Source organism: Zingiber officinale, chromosome 4B (genome assembly GCF_018446385.1).
Source record: "Zingiber officinale cultivar Zhangliang chromosome 4B, Zo_v1.1, whole genome shotgun sequence".
NCBI classification, from domain to species: Eukaryota; Viridiplantae; Streptophyta; class Magnoliopsida; order Zingiberales; family Zingiberaceae; genus Zingiber; species Zingiber officinale.
Genome location: NC_055993.1, coordinates 12,272,773 through 12,292,468, shown reverse-complemented (window position 1 = coordinate 12,292,468; position 19,696 = coordinate 12,272,773). Strand labels below are relative to the sequence as shown.

The window sequence follows — 19,696 nt, the reverse complement described above, 5'->3', positions numbered from 1 at the left end:
TTTTTGCACCAAAGTGTTCCAAGCGTCCGAACCATTTTGTTCAGGCGCCCTGACAGTCCGGGTACCTGGATCGGTCAGCCATGTGCTGACCGTCCGACATCTTCTCTGGTTGCTTGGGTGATTTCGATCATCCAAAATTCGGCTCACTTGAACTCATATTCCGACCTTCTCTTTGAGCAATCTTTTGCTCCAACTTCTCATCCTTTAGAAATGCTACGCGCTTCCTTCTCATCCATTAGTGTACTCTTCCGCAACACCTAGTACCTTGGACACACCGAGCCCGTCGACTCTTTTTCGTGTCATCCTTCTCGCTAGCTGCGTCTTTCGCTTGACTTCTTGTGCTCTTAAGTTCTTGCACACTTAGACACAAGGATCAAACATAACATGACCTAACTTACTTGGTTGATTATATTAAAACTACCATGGGATACTTATATAATCAAGGTATCATATGGGGTATCTCCACCCCTCTAAGTTTTTGGGGCCGAAACTGATCTCTGGTCCTTGTGTCTTCTCTTTACTACATCCGACTGCGTGAATCTCCAATTGGTAGATGTGTGACTTCCTGGCCTGATCAGAATCACCATTAGTCGGGCTGCCCGTGATCATACCGATATCATCCCGAGCGATGTTTCCACGATTTTCTTCTTCTTGAGTTAATTGGTGGGGTTGTTCTGTAGAAGCATGAGCCGGTGCTTGATTATTTCTTAGTTTGGACCTTTGCTTGTTCTGATTAACTCTTAGAGGGTTCCATCCTGGGGGGGCATTTGATCGGTGATAATGCTGGAAGTTAGGAGAAGGGAATCATTGGCGAAACCCCTAATTAGCCGGTTGGTGTAGCTCTTGATTATAATGATAGAAATCTTCTATATTATGAGTTCCCGAATGGTGATAGGTGTAAAACATAGGAGCCCATTATCGGGGATTATGGAAACATATCTACTTGGCTTCTATATGTTGGACCGCCTACGACCTTGGCTCATGATGCTGCGGTGGGTGTCCTGGTCGGGGCCCCTTAGGTGGCAAATTAGGGGGCGGATGACGCTCGAGTATAGAAGAGGGAGCAAAGGAGCAACTTCCTTCTTCCGAGCAGACTAAGCTTCTTCCACGATGATGTACTTGGTGGCTTGTCCAAGTAGATGATTGAAATCCCTCGAGACTTCTTAACGAGGGATCGGAAGAACTCATCATTTGCAAGCCCTTGGGAAAAGACACTAACTAAAATCTCTAGGGTGGTTGAGAAAATATCCATGGCCACTTGATAAAACTTTTTAATATAAGCTTTCAGAGTCTTCTTGGGCACTTGTTTAAGGGAAAGCATACTTAATGGTGTCTTATGATAATGATGGCTGTTAGCAAAGTGATGTAGAAAAGCTTTGTAAAAGTATTAAAGCAGCATATAGACTCGATCGGGAGTCAGTTGAGCCAATCTCTGTGTTGAGCTAGATAGGGTGGTGAGGAACACTCAGTGTTTGACTCTTTCCGTTTATTGATGGAGGATAGCCACCCTTTCAAATTTGAGTAAGTGATCATCTGGGTTAGTCGCTCCTCTATAGTCTCCGATTGACAGGGGTCGAAAATGAGCCTGCAAATTATCTTACTAGATGTCTTGAGAGAACGACATGTTCGCCCACTCAGGGGAACTACTGGTCATCAGGGCTTTTCCTTTTCGAAGGTCCTAGGTGGGTACATCCTCAGAAGACAATCCTTGAGGACTCTCCGCTCGACCCATGCCATCAACAGGTGTACGGGGCAATGCCCGATGATATGTTATCGATGATGGGGGCATGGGCGAGAGGCTGGTCGGATGCACAGGTGCTTGCGGGAAGGCGGCCAAGGGAGGATGGATTGGCTGGAAGCCGGTCGGGCCTTCCACTCGAGTACCTCGTTCGGCCTTATGGCAAGTCGCAAACATAGCAGGCTCATTCAGAAGATGGCACTCCATCGCTGCTTGCTGCTGCTGCACCATTCTAGTCGCTTGAGCGGCTATCAACAATTCTAAAACTTCTTGCGATAGTATCACAGTGGTGAGTCGTCTAGTCTCGTCCATTCTCACGTTTTAGATGCAAGCGAAGTTCCCACAAACGGCGCCAAATAGGATCCTGTTTGAAATTGATGGAGATTGCGTGCTAGATACGTGGCTTGGATGCTGACCAAATGAAGACTCCTTGCGATCCTACATGTCAAAGAGAGCATTAGCAACTGGGCCAGGGAAGGGGTCCCAACGTAGGCATTCCAACACTCAAATCAGTGATAAGTGGAAGACAGTGAATAGTAGTATGAAAGAACAGTGGAAATTGTGTAGTCTTGTGTAATGTGAGTGTACCTGCGCCTGTAAATGGAGACCTCCTTTTATAGTGTTACTTTTTGTCTATGTACGAATCTCAAAACGTTTTCAAAAAATGGCAGACCATAAAGATGCTCTGACACCATTCCTAAAATGGACTGTAATATCTGCGTTTGGCAGAGAGGAAGCTTCTGATGTACAGCTGGCGTATAGAATATTCTCCTTCCTTCATGGCATAAAATGCCAAAAAGGAATATGAGGTCATTGGGTTGGGAGACCTACAATATGATTATGTAGCAAGCTGACCGAGTTCCTCCCATAACCTGATCAACTATCCCTTGGCCGATCGGACATATAGAATGTCGTCAGGGACTTGTCCCTCACTCGGCCTATATGTTTTTACCAAAAAGTTCAATCGGACCGAGCATCCATTTTGTCCGATCGGCTGGACAACTTGACTGAGTTATTCAATTGTGCTATCTTCAAGTGGCAAAGAAATCTTAGCTCTAGAGAGTGTTGACTTATCCTGAACTATTCATCAATACTGGGAGACTCAACATCCAACTGGACCAATGGTTCGGTCGGATAGCCTCTTGGCCCAATTGTCCGACCAACCCAATAGGCCAGTCGGATAATCTATTGGCCGTGACAATTGACTGTGCTGGCGGCCTCCTGAACTTTGACCCGACTTAGGGGGCTCCACTTCGATCAATGTATCAGTATTCAATCACAATAAACTTGCAAATTCCATCACTGGCAATCACTGGCAGTTACGTTGAGCTCACAAACCCTTCCGCCGCGGCAAACATAATCATGTCTATTGAAGAAATACAGTTGGAGGAGGAATTGTTGAAAAAAAGAAAAATCAGCAAAGGAGTAAACTTTCGAGGTTCTCATTCATCCAATTGCGTTTCTTAAATCACTGGTACTACATAAACTTATTGAGGTGTTAGAAACACAGAAACAAACAATTTCCTTACAGTAATTGTTCCCTCAAGGCATCTCTTACAAAATTCAAGCATGGATAGTAAGCTTCCTTATATTCACTTTACTGTTCAAGCCGATGAACATTGACATGGACAATGTCTTCTTTAGCCTCTCTAGTTCCTGGCCTGCCAATTATCAGATCTGTTTCTACCGCCATGTTAGTATTATGTATTGGATCAGCATCTCGGCTGGCTGTTACCTGCAGTTTAGCTTCTGCATCTGCATGGTTATGGTTCTTGAGCAAGAACCAAAATTGAGTTAGGAATCGAAATGCTATTACTTATTTTCAGTACACAAATCACTAGCATCTTTAGTGGAAAATTCATCATGCACAAGTTCAATAAGGTAAGTTATTATGCGATCTCATACCTCTTGACGCAATTTTATGTTCTCCTCTTGAAGCACCCTCACCTGTGTGATGCATTTGGGACAACAGATAAAGGGGAAATTTTTTTAAAAAAAAGTACATCTCATGCACGATGCTAAAATCTCACTAATAAAACTAAGTTACCTTATCTTTTAACTGTGCAATTTGCTCCTCCAACATCGATTGCTGTACAAAATCTTGTATTTTAGTTGAACAAATTTTCAAATAACATCGTGAGGAAAGCAGGCACACAGATAGATAATTAATTGTAGAGATACTACCTTTGCTCCTCTGATGTTCTGCAAGCTTCTTCCTATCTGAGCCTCCAATGAAAGCAGCTCACCTAACGAGCACCCTTCCAATCCTTCGCCCAAGAGTTTCCTGGAGCCAACATGATCTTAAGAGTTCAGAAATTTGGGTAAAACAGTTGCTTTTAGGGTTCTGCTGATAAAAATTTAGATTGGTACCTTGTATGAGATTCAAGGGTTTCAATTTTCTTTGCTATATCCGTAGCTTCGGTTCTCCAATGCTGCAGAATAGCACTACTGTTTGAAATATCCATACAGCATAATGTGACAAGTGCTCATTCAAATACAATTTTTTTAATGCATATTCAATATTGATCTACTGCAAATAATTTACAATATTGTTACTGAATATGCTCATGCTTTGGTCTAGCAGCTACTTTTGCTTGGGCACATGTTAAATTGCTTACAGATTTAATGTTTTTCGATCTTCACTCAATTTATTATATGATCAAACAACGAGAATGAATCTTGTGAGTTTAAAAGATTATAGAAGAGAACCAGCACTCACCTGCACATTTTTCTCTACTTCTTTATCTGTGCTGCCATTCCCAGTGTACATCTTATAACGATCAATCGTCCTCTCCAGGCTAACAAATTCAATAGCAAAAGATAATGATTAAATTGTATGATTCATTGTGTTTCTCTTGTAAGAAAGAGAATATTATATGAAATAACTATTGCAAGAGTATATATCTCAATCATAAGAGTAACATTATGGAATTAATAAATCAAGCTTATCACATGAATAAGAAATGCAGACTGAGATATAATCAAAATCAAATAAAAATATCAGATTTGCGTGAAAGTGAAACAAAACTAGTGTTAACAGAGCAAGTAGTCGACGCCCTCGAATCATTATGTCGAGAAAAAGAGAGACTAAAGAGAGAGAAAAGAAAAACTATAATGAGAATAAAAAGAATTTTACGAACTAATGTTAGAGTGGGCTTTTCCCTAAGATGTTAATTGCATTAATCCACAATAGATCAAGATAAAATGAAAATATTTAAGGGTTTTAAAGAAAAGATAATTAGCACATTTTAATCTTTTGATAGCCTTAGCAAATTGAGAATAATTAATATATTTTATCTATTTAGGTCTTCAATGGAAATGGATAGCACAGTTTGATCCTTCACTAGGATAGCATGCTTTCTAGCTATGTTTATTGTTTTGTTTGTTTTATAACACCAGGATCCTTTTACATTAGTATAATCGAACTAACTAATCATATTTAATTAAACTTCTTCGGCATTTGCTCTTTGCAAACATATATTCTACTATATGGATCTTTAAAGCATGAATTTGAGCACTATGCAACATCATGCTCCTGAATAAAAGAAACATTAAACTCTCTATCCTTAGTACTTTGGCTATCAGGTTACATCATCAGTAACTTATCATGGGCATTATCCTGTAATCAACTAGGAAAAATTTTCGATCTGCAAAACTTAATCCTTGCTTAAGGTATTAGCTTTTGTGTTCTACACCAAGAAGACATCCAAAATAGATTGATGAGTTCCATCTTAAGTGGATGAGAATTTTATCTTTTCTTCATCAATCTGTTGGATAAAACTCTATAGGTGATATTGCCACTGACAGATTCGTTAAAAAAAAAATGTCTCCTTTTCAGTTTACCATTGTGTAATTCACTACCAATATATCAAATGCTCTATTCTTTCATTTCTTGTCGAAGGGTCGCCAATGAGGTGAGTTCATCTTCTTTTTCTATCTATAAAGTTAGTCTTTTCTTTCCATTGTATGTCTAATTTTACATTTTTAAGCATAACAGTCAAACTTTTACAAATAAGGACATCTTGAATAAGCCTTCTGTCTCTCTTGAACCATCATAATCTCAATTTATGTCTTCTTAAACATTTAGATAACAACAACCTTCTCTTTAACCATGAACTCTACTGAGTCATATACTGAACACGGACTACCCACACTTTTTTCATTACCCAACCTTTCATCATGTCTCCCACTCAATAAGAGTTTCTTTGAAGGATGGTTTTTCCTTCATCCAAGCATGCATCTTCTCATTCATTTGTGAAGATCCCACGAGTTGGTCGACTATGCAAAGTTGCTAAATTATGTCTTGCTTTAATTTAATTAGTTTACAAATAATTTTAATTAACAAACAAATTAAGTTACTAAATTACTCGTGTACAAGCTTCACCAAATACATACTAATTAATGCAACAATATTCTATGAAATATAACGAAATAATCTGAAATAGTTTAAGAAACTAAACACGCACAAAAATTTACATTTCTAACATTTAATTCACAATTACATTTTATGCTCTATTTATATACACCATATAAGTTTTTGAACAAACTTATACATCTACTCTAGTATTCATAGACTTGTAAACTAATAATGTTCATGAGTAGCTTACTAGTGTTGTGCAACAAAAAATTAATGAAGTGATACACGCAGTCACTTGGCACATAAGTGCAGCACCTCATTACATATGCAGTTGCAGTTGCATATTATTTTAGTATTCATTTAACTTACCAGAATAAATCAATTTTGTTAATTAATTCATCTTAGAACATAATTAGATATAAGATAATGAGAAGAACATGCAAAATCAATGATCCCATGGTAACTAAATGTGTCAAATGCCAAGAAATAGTTATTTGATAATAGAGCAGAAATGCACAGTCATACATACTTTGACCAATTGGGATGGAAGTTAGAAAAATAAATCTTATTTAATAGGATTAATATTGTAACAATTTAATCCCAAATTAATAGGATTATATATGCCAAGTCATAGGATTATCTCAAAATATAGAAAACTTTATATTATTCTACTTGACTCTCGAATCCGTTATGAAAAAACGTTGGATCTAAGCAAAGGGGAGTATGATGACTCTGCTCACGACTCAGTCACCGATCGAAACCCACATTAAAAATTGTCAATCGGTGCTCTATTCCGGGTCCAAAAATTAATCAATACCAACTTTCGGCCACTTCAAAAGACACGAACACCAAGAAGACGAATTGAATCCAATCCAGTTAAATGAAAGGCCCTTTTCTGTCGCAGGATCCGCGAGGAAATGCTCCGACGTTCCGATGATTTAACCTTGTTGTCGTACGGACTCGGAAACATGAACAAGAAAAATGCGGAGAAATAAATCGCAAAGAGGAGTAAGGATTTGCAGGTATGTACCAACTGTAAAGTTGAGATTTTTTTTGTTTTTTTTTTTGTTTTTGCGCTTGGAGAAATCCATGAAGAATCGAACTTTCCATTAAGGGGGAAACAAAAAAGAGGAAGAAGCGAGGAAACCTGGTGCTGGAGAACTGGTAGAGCTTGCCGCTGGTGGAAAAGACGATGGCGGCGACCTCGGCGTCGCAGAGAACGGAGAGCTCGTAGGCCTTCTTCAGGAGGCCGTTGCGGCGCTTGGAGAAAGTTACCTGCCGGCTCGCCGTGTTCTCTATCCGCCGCATCTCCGTCTTCCCCCTCACCATCTCGATCTCCCCTTCTTCTCCTCTCAGAATCCGGAAGAGGGAGGATGAGACCAAGGATGTGCAAGAGACAGTCGACAGAAATAGGAAGGCAGGGACAACCCAGGAAGAGAAGATCCATTCCCATTAAGGAAAAGAATACCCAGAGGAAAAGTATTACCACCAATAGAAGTTACGATGATTGTGTGGATTTATCCAAGTCTGAGAATTTTGACCCGATTTTATACCCGCACGCCGAGTGGAGAGCCTTTGGTGCGCCGAGTTTTTCTTCCGCCGAGCATTTGTCGGGAACGACCCACACAACTTTAACATTTTACCAGAACCGTCAGATGCCGGTGCTTTAGACACGTGGCACAGAGCGAGTGCGGTAGGCAGGTCGGCGCATGGCATGGGTCGGGATCCGCTGTGCAGAGCGGGACGGAAATGAAGGCGCTGTGGAAGTGGGACCCGGACGTACGAGGTCGCTCATGAATCCGTACGCCCCGGCCCATCAGACGCCGACACGCGTATCTATGGCTAGTTTATAAGGACACGTGGCTCTGGCTCACTCGGTGGAAATTGACGAAAGTCCGCCGGACGCATTCCCAGTGTCCGGTGGACGCAACCGGTGGGGCCCGATTAGTGGAGCCAACGTTGCCCTTCGTTCAATTATGGGAGCCGCTACCGACCGTGTTTCTTACAAGGGAGGCGTTATCTAGTGAGGAAAGATGAAATGTTAGTTTTTGTTTGCGTTCTGGTATTCTTTTTATTTTTCCGCCCGTACTTATATTTTAACATGTAAATTAAGTTTTAACTTAAATCAACATTAAAGTCCAAAATTTATTATTATTATTATTATATAATAGTAAAAAATTTTATAGAAATTTTAACTATTTGATTATTAAAAATAGATATATTATTAATACTTTCTTTATAATTTTATATATATATATAAACAGAGTTGATAGAAATTCTATAAAAAAATTAAATATTAATTATTAAAAATAGGCATATCATTAGTACTTTCTTTACAAATTTAAATATTTATTTATGATTTCATTTTCTATAAAACTCAAAATGGCAATAAATATTTAGTTATATGGTAAAACTAAAATTTTATTGAAAACTTTAAATGTTTGATTATTAAAACCTAATAATATGTAAACATGCTTACACAACTTTGATTTGTTTATTAAAAATAGATATATCAAAAATATATTTGTAAATTTTGACAACAAAATAATATTTATTTGAGACTTCATTTTCTATAAATAGACCTAATAATCCAAATGTAGCAGTTTTGATACATTTGATTATTTAAAATAGATATATTATTAATATTTTATTTACAAATATCTTTCATCAAAATAAATATTTATTTGTAATTTTATTTTCTATAAATAGATCTAATAATTCAAAAACATGCTTACATAGCTTTAATACATTTGATTATTCAAAGTAGATATATCATTAATACTTTTTTTTCAAATACCTATTTGATATGGATTATAATGAGTGTACCCAGAATATGATGTGATAGTCAAAGTCAAGATGACAGGGTAGTCAAAATCAAGATGATGTGATACTTTCATTTGAGAAGGGATAGCATCCCTTCACTTGGCTCTGGTTAATTGCCCGGGTCAATATTAAGATTCTTAGATTCAATCAGACCAGATCATAACCCGGTCAGAAAGGATCAGTCAACCCTTAAGCCGAGCGAACCAAGGCAGTTTAGTATAGTGAGGTGACCAAGGTGGAGGCCAGCCGATCTCATGTGCTGGTCAGAATGATCAACTCACTCCACAACAGATTAACCATAAGTATGATGAAGGGGAGAGCTAAACTTCTTACTTCGTATGAATTAATCCTCATATACTCGCCCAGGCGACTTTGATTGTCGGTCGCCCTAATTGATTTCCAGACAACAGTGTGCCTGTGTGTATCCGTTCGGTCACAAAGGTAGATAAGCTTTAGATGCCCCGACCGTATAAAAAATTGATTAGGCAAAGATAGAATGTAGCTCGATTTGGTATATTGGCCGAATCTCTCATAATGTAGTTGTGTTTCTCTTAATGGCCCATCATATGCCTAGTTAGGTAAAATGATGAACGCCCCCACAATGTTTACTCTCACACTATTACTCAGATGGAATGCCAGCAAAGCATAGATCATCATAGAGATTTCTAGGAAGCATGAGGCGTTGTATTATATTTCTTAAATGGACTTTCAACATGGTCAAGACATTACATCATTTTCTAAATAAATATCTCAAGGTGGTATAGAATATAGTCGAGCGTCTTAATGACCGAAGCAGGAATAAAGGTGGTTGGCCTTAATGGTCAGCCAAGACATATGTAGTATAACACACAACAGAGCATATTATGCAGAGCACAACTGAACATTCCAATCAGGCGGTTGGTATAAGAACCGACCGAGATATGTTCAGCAAATAATATTCTAATAATGTGTTAGAGAATATTCTTCTGAAGCCTTCTTCATGGACCACCTTGTCTCTCGTCAGTTGACCACTTATAACAGTATATTTCTTCATTAACCTCAGCGATCGTAGAAACTATAAATGACAAAAATGGTATACATATGGGTAAATGGAAGATTCCTTAGATAATTATGGTATATCACCTAAGTCTACCCTCTCCTTTACCTAACAACCTCTAACACATTATACCACCTCATGATTATAGAGGTTAGGTGAGGTGGTATATAAAGGGGAGTCCTCTCCATGATGAAAGTATGCTCACTGAACATTTGCAACTTACTCTCGCACACATGTTCTTACTGTTCTTGACCTACTCACATGGATCCAAACTGACTAAAGCATCGGAGGGTCTTCACCAAGGATTCCCCCTTGGTTTTTAGGCGCTGACATTTTGTTGGCTTACCTTTTTATGCGCAAAATCAAAGAAAAACTTCTTTTGGGAGAAAAAGGTCTTCTGTTAATCAATCATCTTTCCACCGTGCCCAGCACGTCATCTCTACATATCTCAGATATGATCACCTATTATCAAAGTAAATATTTATTTGTAACTTCATTTTCTATAAATAAACCTAATAATCTTGAAACGTGTTTACACAACTTTGATACGTTTGATTATTAGAAATAAATATATCATTAATATTTTCTTTACAAATTCTAGACAATAAATAAATATTTATTTGTGACTTCATTTTTTATAAATAGACCTAATAATCTAGAAACATGCTTTCACATTTTGATATGTTTGATTATAAAAAATGGATATATTATTAATACTTTCTTTTCAAATATCTATCAACAAAGTAGTATTTATTTGTAACTTCATTTTCTATAAATAGGCCTAATATTCCGGAAACATACTTGCACTGCTTTGATACGTTTGATTATTAAAAATTGATATATCAAAAATACTTTCTTTGCAAATTTTTGGCAATAAAGTAATATTTATTTATGATTTCATTTTTATTTTCTATAAATAAACCTAATAATCCGGAAACAAACTTACACAGTTTTAATATAATTGATTATTAAAAATAGATATATTATTAATATTTATTTTTACAAATTCCTATCAAAAAGTAAATATTTATTTGTAATTTTATTTTCTAAAGCTCAAACGGTAGTAAATATTTAGTTATATGCTAAAAGTAGAAATTTTATAGAAACCTTTAAATATTTGATTATTAAAAATACATATATCATTAATATTTTTTTATAAATTCCTGTCAACAAAGTAAATATTTATTTGTGACTTCATTTCCTAAAACTTAAAATGGAAATAAATATTTAGTTATATGCTAAAAGTAGAAATTTTATAAAAAAACTTTAAACTTTTTATTATTAAAAATAGATAAATCATTAATATTTTCTTTACAAATCCCTGACAATAAAATAATATTTATTTGTAACTTCATTTTCTATAAATATACCTAATAATTTATAAACAAAAAAATATGGAACCGCCACATCAACGACCCCCTAGAGTCGGACCCACGGATATAGAGGGAGGTACCTAATAATCTATAAACATGCTTACACAACTTTGCTACGTTTGATTATTAAAAATAGTGTTGGGTTGCAATAATTGCAAATAAAGTCTCATATTGAAAATACATAAAAATGATCATGGACTTATAAGGAAAAGATATCTTCATTGATATAAGTTATTTTTGGGTAAAATCCAAAAATAAAACCATGAGAGTGTTAGTACCCAAGGTAGTTTTGATGTGATCAACCAAGTCAGGTTAAGTCCTATTGGTTTTTAACCCTGTATCTAAGTGTGCAGGAACTTAGGAGCATAGGAAGTCGAGCGAAAGATGCAGCTAGAGAGAAGGACGATACGGGAGAGAGCCGACAGGCTCAGTGTGTCTGAGGGATGAGGTGCTGCAGAAGAGTACGCGGGTGGACGGGAAGGAAGCTCCTGGTGTTTCTGAGGGACGAGAAGCCGGAGCGGAAGATTGCTTGAGGAGACAAGCAAAAGATGCAACTAGCGAGAAGGACGGCACGAGAGAGAGCCAACGAGTTCGGTGTGCCCGAGGAACGAAGTGTTGTGGAAGAGTACGCCGCTGGACGAGAATGAAGCATGCGGCGATTCCGACGGATGAGAAGCTAGGGGCGGAAGGTTGCTCAAGAAGGTCGGAAGTTGAGTTCGGGTAAGCTCTATTCCGGATGGCCGCACTACAACAAAATCGCTCATAGACATCAGTGGAACAACATCGGTTTTAGGCTAAAACCGAAGTCTTTGAGTATTTTACACCGGTTTTTCTAAAAACCGGTGTCTATGAGCGCAGATTTTAGCTCATAGACATCGGTTTTTTAGGCGATGTCTATAAGCGCCCTTTTTTTGATTAATAGACACCGATTTTAACATCGATTTTTAAAATCCGATGTTAATAAACCCCTTCTTAAATAATTTAATTTTTTTCACCGGCCAAAATTTACAAGACTTCACAAAATTCCCTCCAAACCTAAACCAATATCGTGCCCCTTCTCTCAACATAAACCTAAACCTCAGCCTCATCTCCCTCTTCCCCTTCCGCCGTCTCGCCCTCGGAGATCTCGCCGTCGCCGTCCCCTTCGTCTGCAAGTCCTGGTACCGCGCCTCCCTCGACCCTAGCTGCTGGCGCCGCCTCAACTTCCGCTCCCTCGATTTCTCGCCGTCGCCGTCCCCGTCCCCTTTGAACAGTGGGTTCATTTCCTCGTCACATCTCCCTGCCCGATTCCGCCGACCCTTCTCTTCTTTCCAATTTTCCCGAGTCGATAGAGCCACTCGTCGCGCCATTTCGCTGCCTAGCTGAGCTTCGCAGGCGGCGCCACAGCTGACGGGGCACAACGCGAGGACGAGTGGAGGCGAGACGAAGAAGAAAGAGGCAAGTGTATCTACCTGTGATAACTCGAAATCCATGAGGTATAGTGGGGTGGAAAACCTATAGAAAGTGAGGATTTGGTATGGATTTCGACTGATTTTCTTCTGGTAAAGGCTTTGATTGTTCTTCCTGGAGATGTTTTGATTTACTTCTTTTGTAGACGCTTTCGATATGTTTTCCTCTTATGTGGATGTGTTTGATTGGTTTTTCTTTGTATACGATTCGGTTTGGATTCTTCTCGGTGGGATGTGTTCTTGTTGGAGGTTTCGGTTGAAGGTTACTGCTTGGTTTGCGTATGTTACCCAAAATTGTTTGACAGTGATTTCTGATGTGTTCACAGTAGGTTTTCCTAGAGATTTTGGCTGGTGTTCGATGATTTGAGGTTGAGTTGTGTTGTGTTTTCCATGATGAACAAGTTGTAGAGAGTTGCACGTTACCTGTTTGTTAGAATGGGTCACAGAGAGGTGGATTCGTTATTGCAGCTGTTGGGTCACAGAGAGGTGGTCACGAATATAACATAGGAAAACAAATTTGTGTTGCCCAAGGACCACTGCGATCAAATGTTCCCGTGCGGCCCCAACAGTTATTGCAGCTCCAACATCTCGCCGCCGTGCACATGCTTGCGTGGGTTTCATCCGAGGAATCAACATAACTGGGACATGCTGGTCGGAGAAGCCGGCTGCATGAGGACGAAGCCTTTGGACTGTCTAAATAATACCGATGAATTCTTCAGACTGAGTGTCACGAAGTTGCCCGACGCGTCCAGATCGACAGTACTCAATGCAAACTGGAACTTTGAGGAGTGCAGGTTTTTTTGCTTGAGCAACTGCGCATGCAGAGCATATGCCGCATCGATCATAAGTGGGAATGGGAGTGGCAGTGGCAGTGGCTGCTTAATATGGACAGAGGATCTCACTGATATCACCGTGAATGGCAGTGGGCTAGGACAAGATCTTTATGTCAGATATGAAACGGCAAATATTTGCGAGCAACTAAGCAAAACTGAATATATCAAAATCTATATATGTTGCAGTCTTTTTACTTATTCTGTTATAAACTGTTGTAATCTTTCAGCATCACCATCTGAAGCCCGTCATGCTAATCGTAATATCTTAATGTTTGTGATTCTTCCACCGGCAATTCTTTTCCTTGCTTGTGTTGCTTACTCGATTTGGAGGAGGAAGAAGACAAGTATTATTGTTCATTCTCATCCTAACTACTTTTACTTGGCTTACATATATTCTAAAAGACTTTAATTTGTGGCACATGTAGGTTCTCATATTGACTATGAAGCAGAAGAAAAGGACATGGAATTGCCATTGTTTGACTTGACTACAATTAAAGACGCAACCGATGACTTCTCAGCAGACAACAAGCTTGGTCAAGGAGGCTTTGGCCCTGTATACAAGGTACGGAATACTGTATTTGGGGTTTAGTAGTATCACATAATTGTTTGAGACATTTGATTGTGTGCAGGGTAAATTGGGAGACGATCAAGAGATAGCAGTGAAAAGATTATCTAAGACATCGTCACAAGGAGTGGATGAATTCAAAAATGAGATCACATTGATCGCGAAGCTGCAACATCGAAATCTTGTTAAGCTTCTTGGCTGTTGCATCCAAGGAGGGGAAAGACTCTTGATCTATGAATACATGTCCAATGGAAGCTTGGACAACTTTCTGTTTGGTTAGCTGATCTAGATCTCTGTCAATTTACATGATCTGAAACTATCTGAAAGGATAGATTAATTAGATTTAAATGATTGCTTGTTGTGTTCAGATGAAGTTCAAACTGTATTACTGGATTGGAGAGCAAGGTACAACATCATTCTCGGTGTCGCTCGAGGTCTACTTTATCTTCACCATGATTCAAGGTTAAGGATTATTCATAGGGATCTTAAAGCTAGTAACATTCTTCTTGACAAAAATATGAATCCCAAAATATCAGATTTTGGCATGGCTAGGATATTTGGAGGAGATGAATCCGTATCAATTACCAAAAGAGTCGTCGGAACCTAGTGAGCATAAACAATTTGAATCATCAATATTTTTATTTTTCATATTATGTCATATATACTTATTTTATATTTCTACGATATGACAGTGGCTACATGTCTCCTGAATATATCATAAATGGTATTTTTCCTATGTTTTCCTATGGGTCACAAATTTGTTTTCCTATGTTATTGCAATAACTGTTGGGGCCGCACGGGAACATTTGATCGCAGCGGTCCTCATGCAGTGATTTCTGATGTGTTTTCCTATGTTATATTCGTTATCTTGCACAGCAGCCTTTAAAAACTCAGTATTCTATTTTATTTGATACATGTACACATTTGTTTTAGTTATTTGACATATGGTGGATTTATGTGTTTTTACAGTTTACAAATCTCAAGTACTCCAGAGTTGAAATTGATGAAGTGCGGTTCGAGTGGGCTGAATGCATGCTAGATTACATTTGAAGTGCGGTTCTACCTTGATGTGTTAAAAGAATGTTCTACCTTGATTTTGATATTTATTAGCTAGCTTTTGATGTAAAAAGAATGTTTGGGTATTTTATGGATATTGTTGTAAGAAGATTATTTATATAATTTGTGAATATTTGTGTATTTTATGGATATTATTGAATGAAGAATATTTGTACAATTTGTGAATATTTGTGTATTTTTTTTTGTTATTGTCGGTTTTAAAATCAAATCTGTGCTGTTAGAAAAAATACATATTACATCGGTTTTCCACCGATGTAAAACCGGTGTTATAAAGTAATATTACATCGGTCATTTACCGCTGCCAAAACTGGTGTTATTAACATACAATATTACATCGGTTTTACACCGTGTATGAAACGGTGTCGTTAAGTGATACTACACCGGTTAATAACCGATTCGAAAACCGGTGTCGTTAAGTGATACTACACCGGTTTTAACCCGATGTCTAAAATGGCAGACTTTTAACATCGGCTTCATAGACATCGGTCGAAAATCAAATAGACACCGGTGGAAAACCGATGTCTATGAGCGATTTTGTTGTAGTGCCGAGATCACCCAAGCGAGCGAAGCCGGAGTGGAAGACCCGGATCAAGGCAAGCGGAACCAGAGTAGAACACCGAGACGGAAAGTCAATAAGATGTTGACTTTCTTGGTCCGGGCACCTCGACTCGCCTGACTCAGGGCGCCCAAAACCCTTGCGGGTGCCCGAACTATGATGTTTATCCAGATCACGTCAAACGTGATCCGTTGCGATAAGGATAAAATTTTATCCCCCTCCAAGCACCTGGAACCCTTCCAAGCGCCCCGACCAGGGCTATAAATACAATCATGATCCTAGAAGCTAGAAACAACACCAGAGAACAATTGTAAATGATTTCTTTTGTCTAGCTTCGTATTTTTAGTACTTCAACTACTGTAAAGAGGATTCTCTGCCTGAAGGAGAAATTAGTGCGCTTTCCATTTCCTTGAATTAACAACCTCCTCGATTGTAACCAAGTAAATCTATATACCTCTTCTTTTTAGTTTCTTAATTTTTCTTTTATACAAGTGTTAATTTTGTTAAAGTTATAAAAGCTCGAGGAAGGTTTTCGTTTGTCTTTGCAAGGTCATTCACTTCCCTCTAGCTGGCCGTTAAAGGGTCCCAACAAGTAGTATCAGAGCTAGGATGCCTCAGAAGGACTAATAGTCGACTAAAGCATAAGAAATGGTCGGTGCATGCATCTACCCACCAGTATTCGAGGGGGAGTTCGCAATTTAGAAACGTCGAATGGAGGTATATTTTAAAACCAATTTTAATATTTTACTAACAATTAACTACAGTTTTGATATGCTCAAAAACAAAGAAGGAAAAGAACTTGAGAAACATCAATGGACCGAAGAGCAACACAACAACTTCATGGCTAATGGTAAAGCTGAATTCCACCTTCTAAGTGTTCTACCTACTCGGGATCTCGATAGAATCAACAAATATCAGAGTGCAAAAGAACTTTGGGAAAAATTATTAAAACTCTACGAAGAACCTAAAGAAGATAAATCTGATCCCTCGATGGACATCGAGTCATCATCAAGAGAATCCGAGATCGAGGAAATTATCGGAACAACTTTTATAGTCGAGTACCTACCTGAAGAAAAAGAAAACTTGTCCGAGATGAACATCGATGAAGGGGGAGATTCTTTGGAAGAAAACATCGATGAAATGGGAGGAACATCAGAAGAAAGCAGCTCTATGGAGGGAGTATCAGGTTCTGAGGTCAATAAGGTAAGTCAGGTCTCAACCTCCGAATAAAATGTTTGACTTTATAAAACTATTATCGAAAAATTACTGTAAATTAGAGAATGAAAATAAGGAGTTAAAATAAACCTTAGTCGTCTCTTGTCAATTAGAAGATCTCGATAAGATTAAAACTGGAAATGAAAAATTTAAAATTGAGAATGTAAATTTAAAGTATCAAATAGAAAACTTAAAAAATTCTATATGTTTAAATTTGTCTACTTCAACTTTTAGGAACTATAAAAGATTAAATTTGAAATTTAGATATTACAAAGGAAAAATTAGAAAATTATCTAGAAAGTATATTCCTCAAAAAATTTTAATTAATCCAGTTGGAAAGAACCTATATTGGGTTTCAAAAATATGCTTAAGTTGATTATTTATGGACTAAGGGCTTTTAGAAAGAAAAATTAAATGTTGAAATTCCTTAAGAGATTTTGTCTAGAAGTGGTTGATGATCAAATAACCAAGAAGGCCTAGTGCCTCGCCACAGCCTGGAAGTCAATTACTGAATTGAATATTTAATTGACTTACTATTAAGCAATTAGTGGTTATAAAAATAATTTAAAATGTTTGTCAAAATTTTTAGAAATTATTTAAAAGTTAACTTCTCGAGAACTGTTAAAATTTTTTAGAAATTTTTTAACGACAATTTCAACTGTATATGAATTTTTGTCTGCCTTAAATATGTTGATTTTTTTTAATTATCCCTTAGACTTTGTTAAGTAGAATTTTTCGTGTGGTACCCCATTTTTAATACTATCAAAAGTGGGAGTAGTAAAGATTAAGTCTAGGGGCATGGTAGTACAATTTTTTAAAATTGTGTACTTAATTTTTGTACTTGCAAAAAATTAACTAAAATTTTGAACTGCTATTTGATTTACCCTAAATTAACTTGGGTTTGATCACATCAAAAATGGGGAGATTGTTAGTATCCCAAGGTAGTTTTGATGTGATCAACCAAGTCAGGTTAGGTCCTGTTGGTTTTTAACCCTGTGTCTAAGTGTGCAGAAACTTAGGAGCATAGGAAGTCGACCGAAAGACGCAGCTAGCAAAAAGGACGACACGGGAGAGAGCCGACGAGCTCGGTGTGTCCGAGGGACGAGGTACTGCAGAAGAGTATGTGGGCGGACGAGAAGGAGGTGCACGGTGTTTCTGAGGGACGAGAAGCTGGAGCGAAAGATTGCTCGAGGAGACGAGCAAAAGACGCAACAAGTGAGAATGACGACACAAGAGAGAGACGACGAGCTCGGTGCATCTGAGGAACGAAGCGTTGCGGAAGAGTACGCCGGCGGACGAGAAGGAAGCACGCAGTGATTCTAAGGGACAAGAAGCCAAGAGCGGAAGGTTACTCGAGAAGGCCAGAAGTGTTGGTTGCTACTCGGAATATTGTATTGGTTCCCCTGTACAAAAATTTTGTACAAGTCCCGAACCTTCCCTAACAACCTATCGTGTTCTTTAGAAATTAAATTTGAAATCGCAAACAGAATTTAACATTATTGATTCCAAATTCAACTTATCTGTTCTTAGAGGTTTAGACTTGGATCGCAAACGATGCTTAACATTATTAATCCAAATCCATCCATGTTACAAATTTGATTAAATATTTATTTCAGAGATTGGCTTCCAGGTTAAACATGGCGAGGCACTAGGCCTTCTTGGTTATGGGAGCATCCACCACTTCCTAGACAAAGTCTTTCAACGAAATTCAATATTTAATCTCCTTATAGTAACCCTAGGTTTAACCATTAAGAACAATTGAATCACAAGATCGAAAAAACAAAAGAAACACAAAATGGAATCATAAATTCGAAACTTAGAATCGTTAGCCTCTTGTATTTGGTATTTCAAAATCCACACAAAGAAAACTAGTATGATGCGGAATAAGACAACTAGTTATACCTTTCTTTGTAGCTTATAGACCTCATGATCTTCTATTGTATTCCTCTTCTTATCTTGGACGTCGTGTGAGCGACAATCTACCAAGACGAGACTCCACCAAAACCTTCTTCTTCCTTCCAAGTTTTGGCCACCAACTTTCTCTAAGAGATGATGAAGTTCGGCTACCAACTTTCCTCCAAGGGATGCTAGACAAGAGAACCTCCTTCTCTTCTTCTTCTCCTTCAAGTAACCGGCCATCAATGGATCTCTGCACCAATATGTCGCTGGCCACCAAGAGGGAAAACAAAGGAGAAGAGAGAAAGAGTAAGGGTCGGCCACCACCAAGGAAGAGAGGAGAGGAATAGAAGATGTACATCTAGGTGAGGCACCCCCTCCTTCTCTTTTGTATTCCTTTGTCTTGGCAAAAAAAGGAACGTTTTGTAACAAAAAATAAAACTTCCTTTCTTATCTATGACATGTCCGAGCACATGCTTATTCTCCAAGCAAGGAAAGATTTTAAACAAAATTAAAATCTCTCTTTTAAAATCCCTTTTGTGGATAGTTATAAAAGGAATGTTTTATAAATTAAAATCTTTCTCTTTTAAATCCTTTTATGGATATCTATAAAAGATAAGATTTAAAATAAAAACATGTTTTCATAAAGGAAAGTTTTATAACAAAAATTAAAATCTTTCTTTCACATTATAGATAACTACAAATAAGGAAAGATTTCAAATCTCTCTTTTATTCCTTTGTAGAAATTTATAAAAGGAAAGATTTTAAAATTTAAAACT

At 37.9% G+C, this 19,696-nt stretch overlaps 2 protein-coding genes across 2 annotated transcripts; one reads left to right on the top strand and one right to left on the bottom strand.

Annotated features, from left to right (window-relative positions):
• Positions 1 to 3,150: 3,150 nt before the first annotated feature.
• On the bottom strand, positions 3,151 to 7,553 carry LOC121974729 (MADS-box transcription factor 50-like). Its single transcript, XM_042525916.1, has 7 exons — positions 7,243 to 7,553; positions 4,458 to 4,536; positions 4,109 to 4,170; positions 3,923 to 4,022; positions 3,786 to 3,827; positions 3,644 to 3,685; positions 3,151 to 3,509 (listed from the first exon to the last, which is right to left on the bottom strand). Exons 1-7 carry the CDS (start codon positions 7,422 to 7,424, stop codon positions 3,336 to 3,338), a joined length of 681 nt encoding a protein of 226 aa, XP_042381850.1. The 5' UTR covers positions 7,425 to 7,553; the 3' UTR covers positions 3,151 to 3,335.
• A 5,768-nt stretch (positions 7,554 to 13,321) lies between these two features.
• On the top strand, positions 13,322 to 14,780 carry LOC121978113 (receptor-like serine/threonine-protein kinase SD1-7). The gene is made up of 5 exons (XM_042530493.1): positions 13,322 to 13,697; positions 13,836 to 13,952; positions 14,034 to 14,170; positions 14,238 to 14,448; positions 14,542 to 14,780. The coding sequence occupies exons 1-5, from the start codon at positions 13,322 to 13,324 to the stop codon at positions 14,778 to 14,780; spliced, it is 1,080 nt and encodes a 359-aa protein (XP_042386427.1).
• Positions 14,781 to 19,696: the final 4,916 nt, after the last annotated feature.

Coding starts and splice junctions, on each gene's coding strand:
- LOC121974729 (XM_042525916.1), bottom strand. CDS start 7,424: ATGGTGAGGGGGAAGACGGAGATGCGGCGGATAGAGAACACGGCGAGC. Junction 4,537..7,242: donor TACCAGTTCTCCAGCACCAG/GTTTCCTCGCTT, acceptor TGAATTTGTTAG/CCTGGAGAGGACGATTGATC. Junction 3,686..3,785: donor TTGCACAGTTAAAAGATAAG/GTAACTTAGTTT, acceptor TGCATCACACAG/GTGAGGGTGCTTCAAGAGGA.
- LOC121978113 (XM_042530493.1), top strand. CDS start 13,322: ATGTTCCCGTGCGGCCCCAACAGTTATTGCAGCTCCAACATCTCGCCG. Junction 13,698..13,835: donor TGATATCACCGTGAATGGCA/GTGGGCTAGGAC, acceptor GTAATCTTTCAG/CATCACCATCTGAAGCCCGT. Junction 14,171..14,237: donor GCTTTGGCCCTGTATACAAG/GTACGGAATACT, acceptor GATTGTGTGCAG/GGTAAATTGGGAGACGATCA.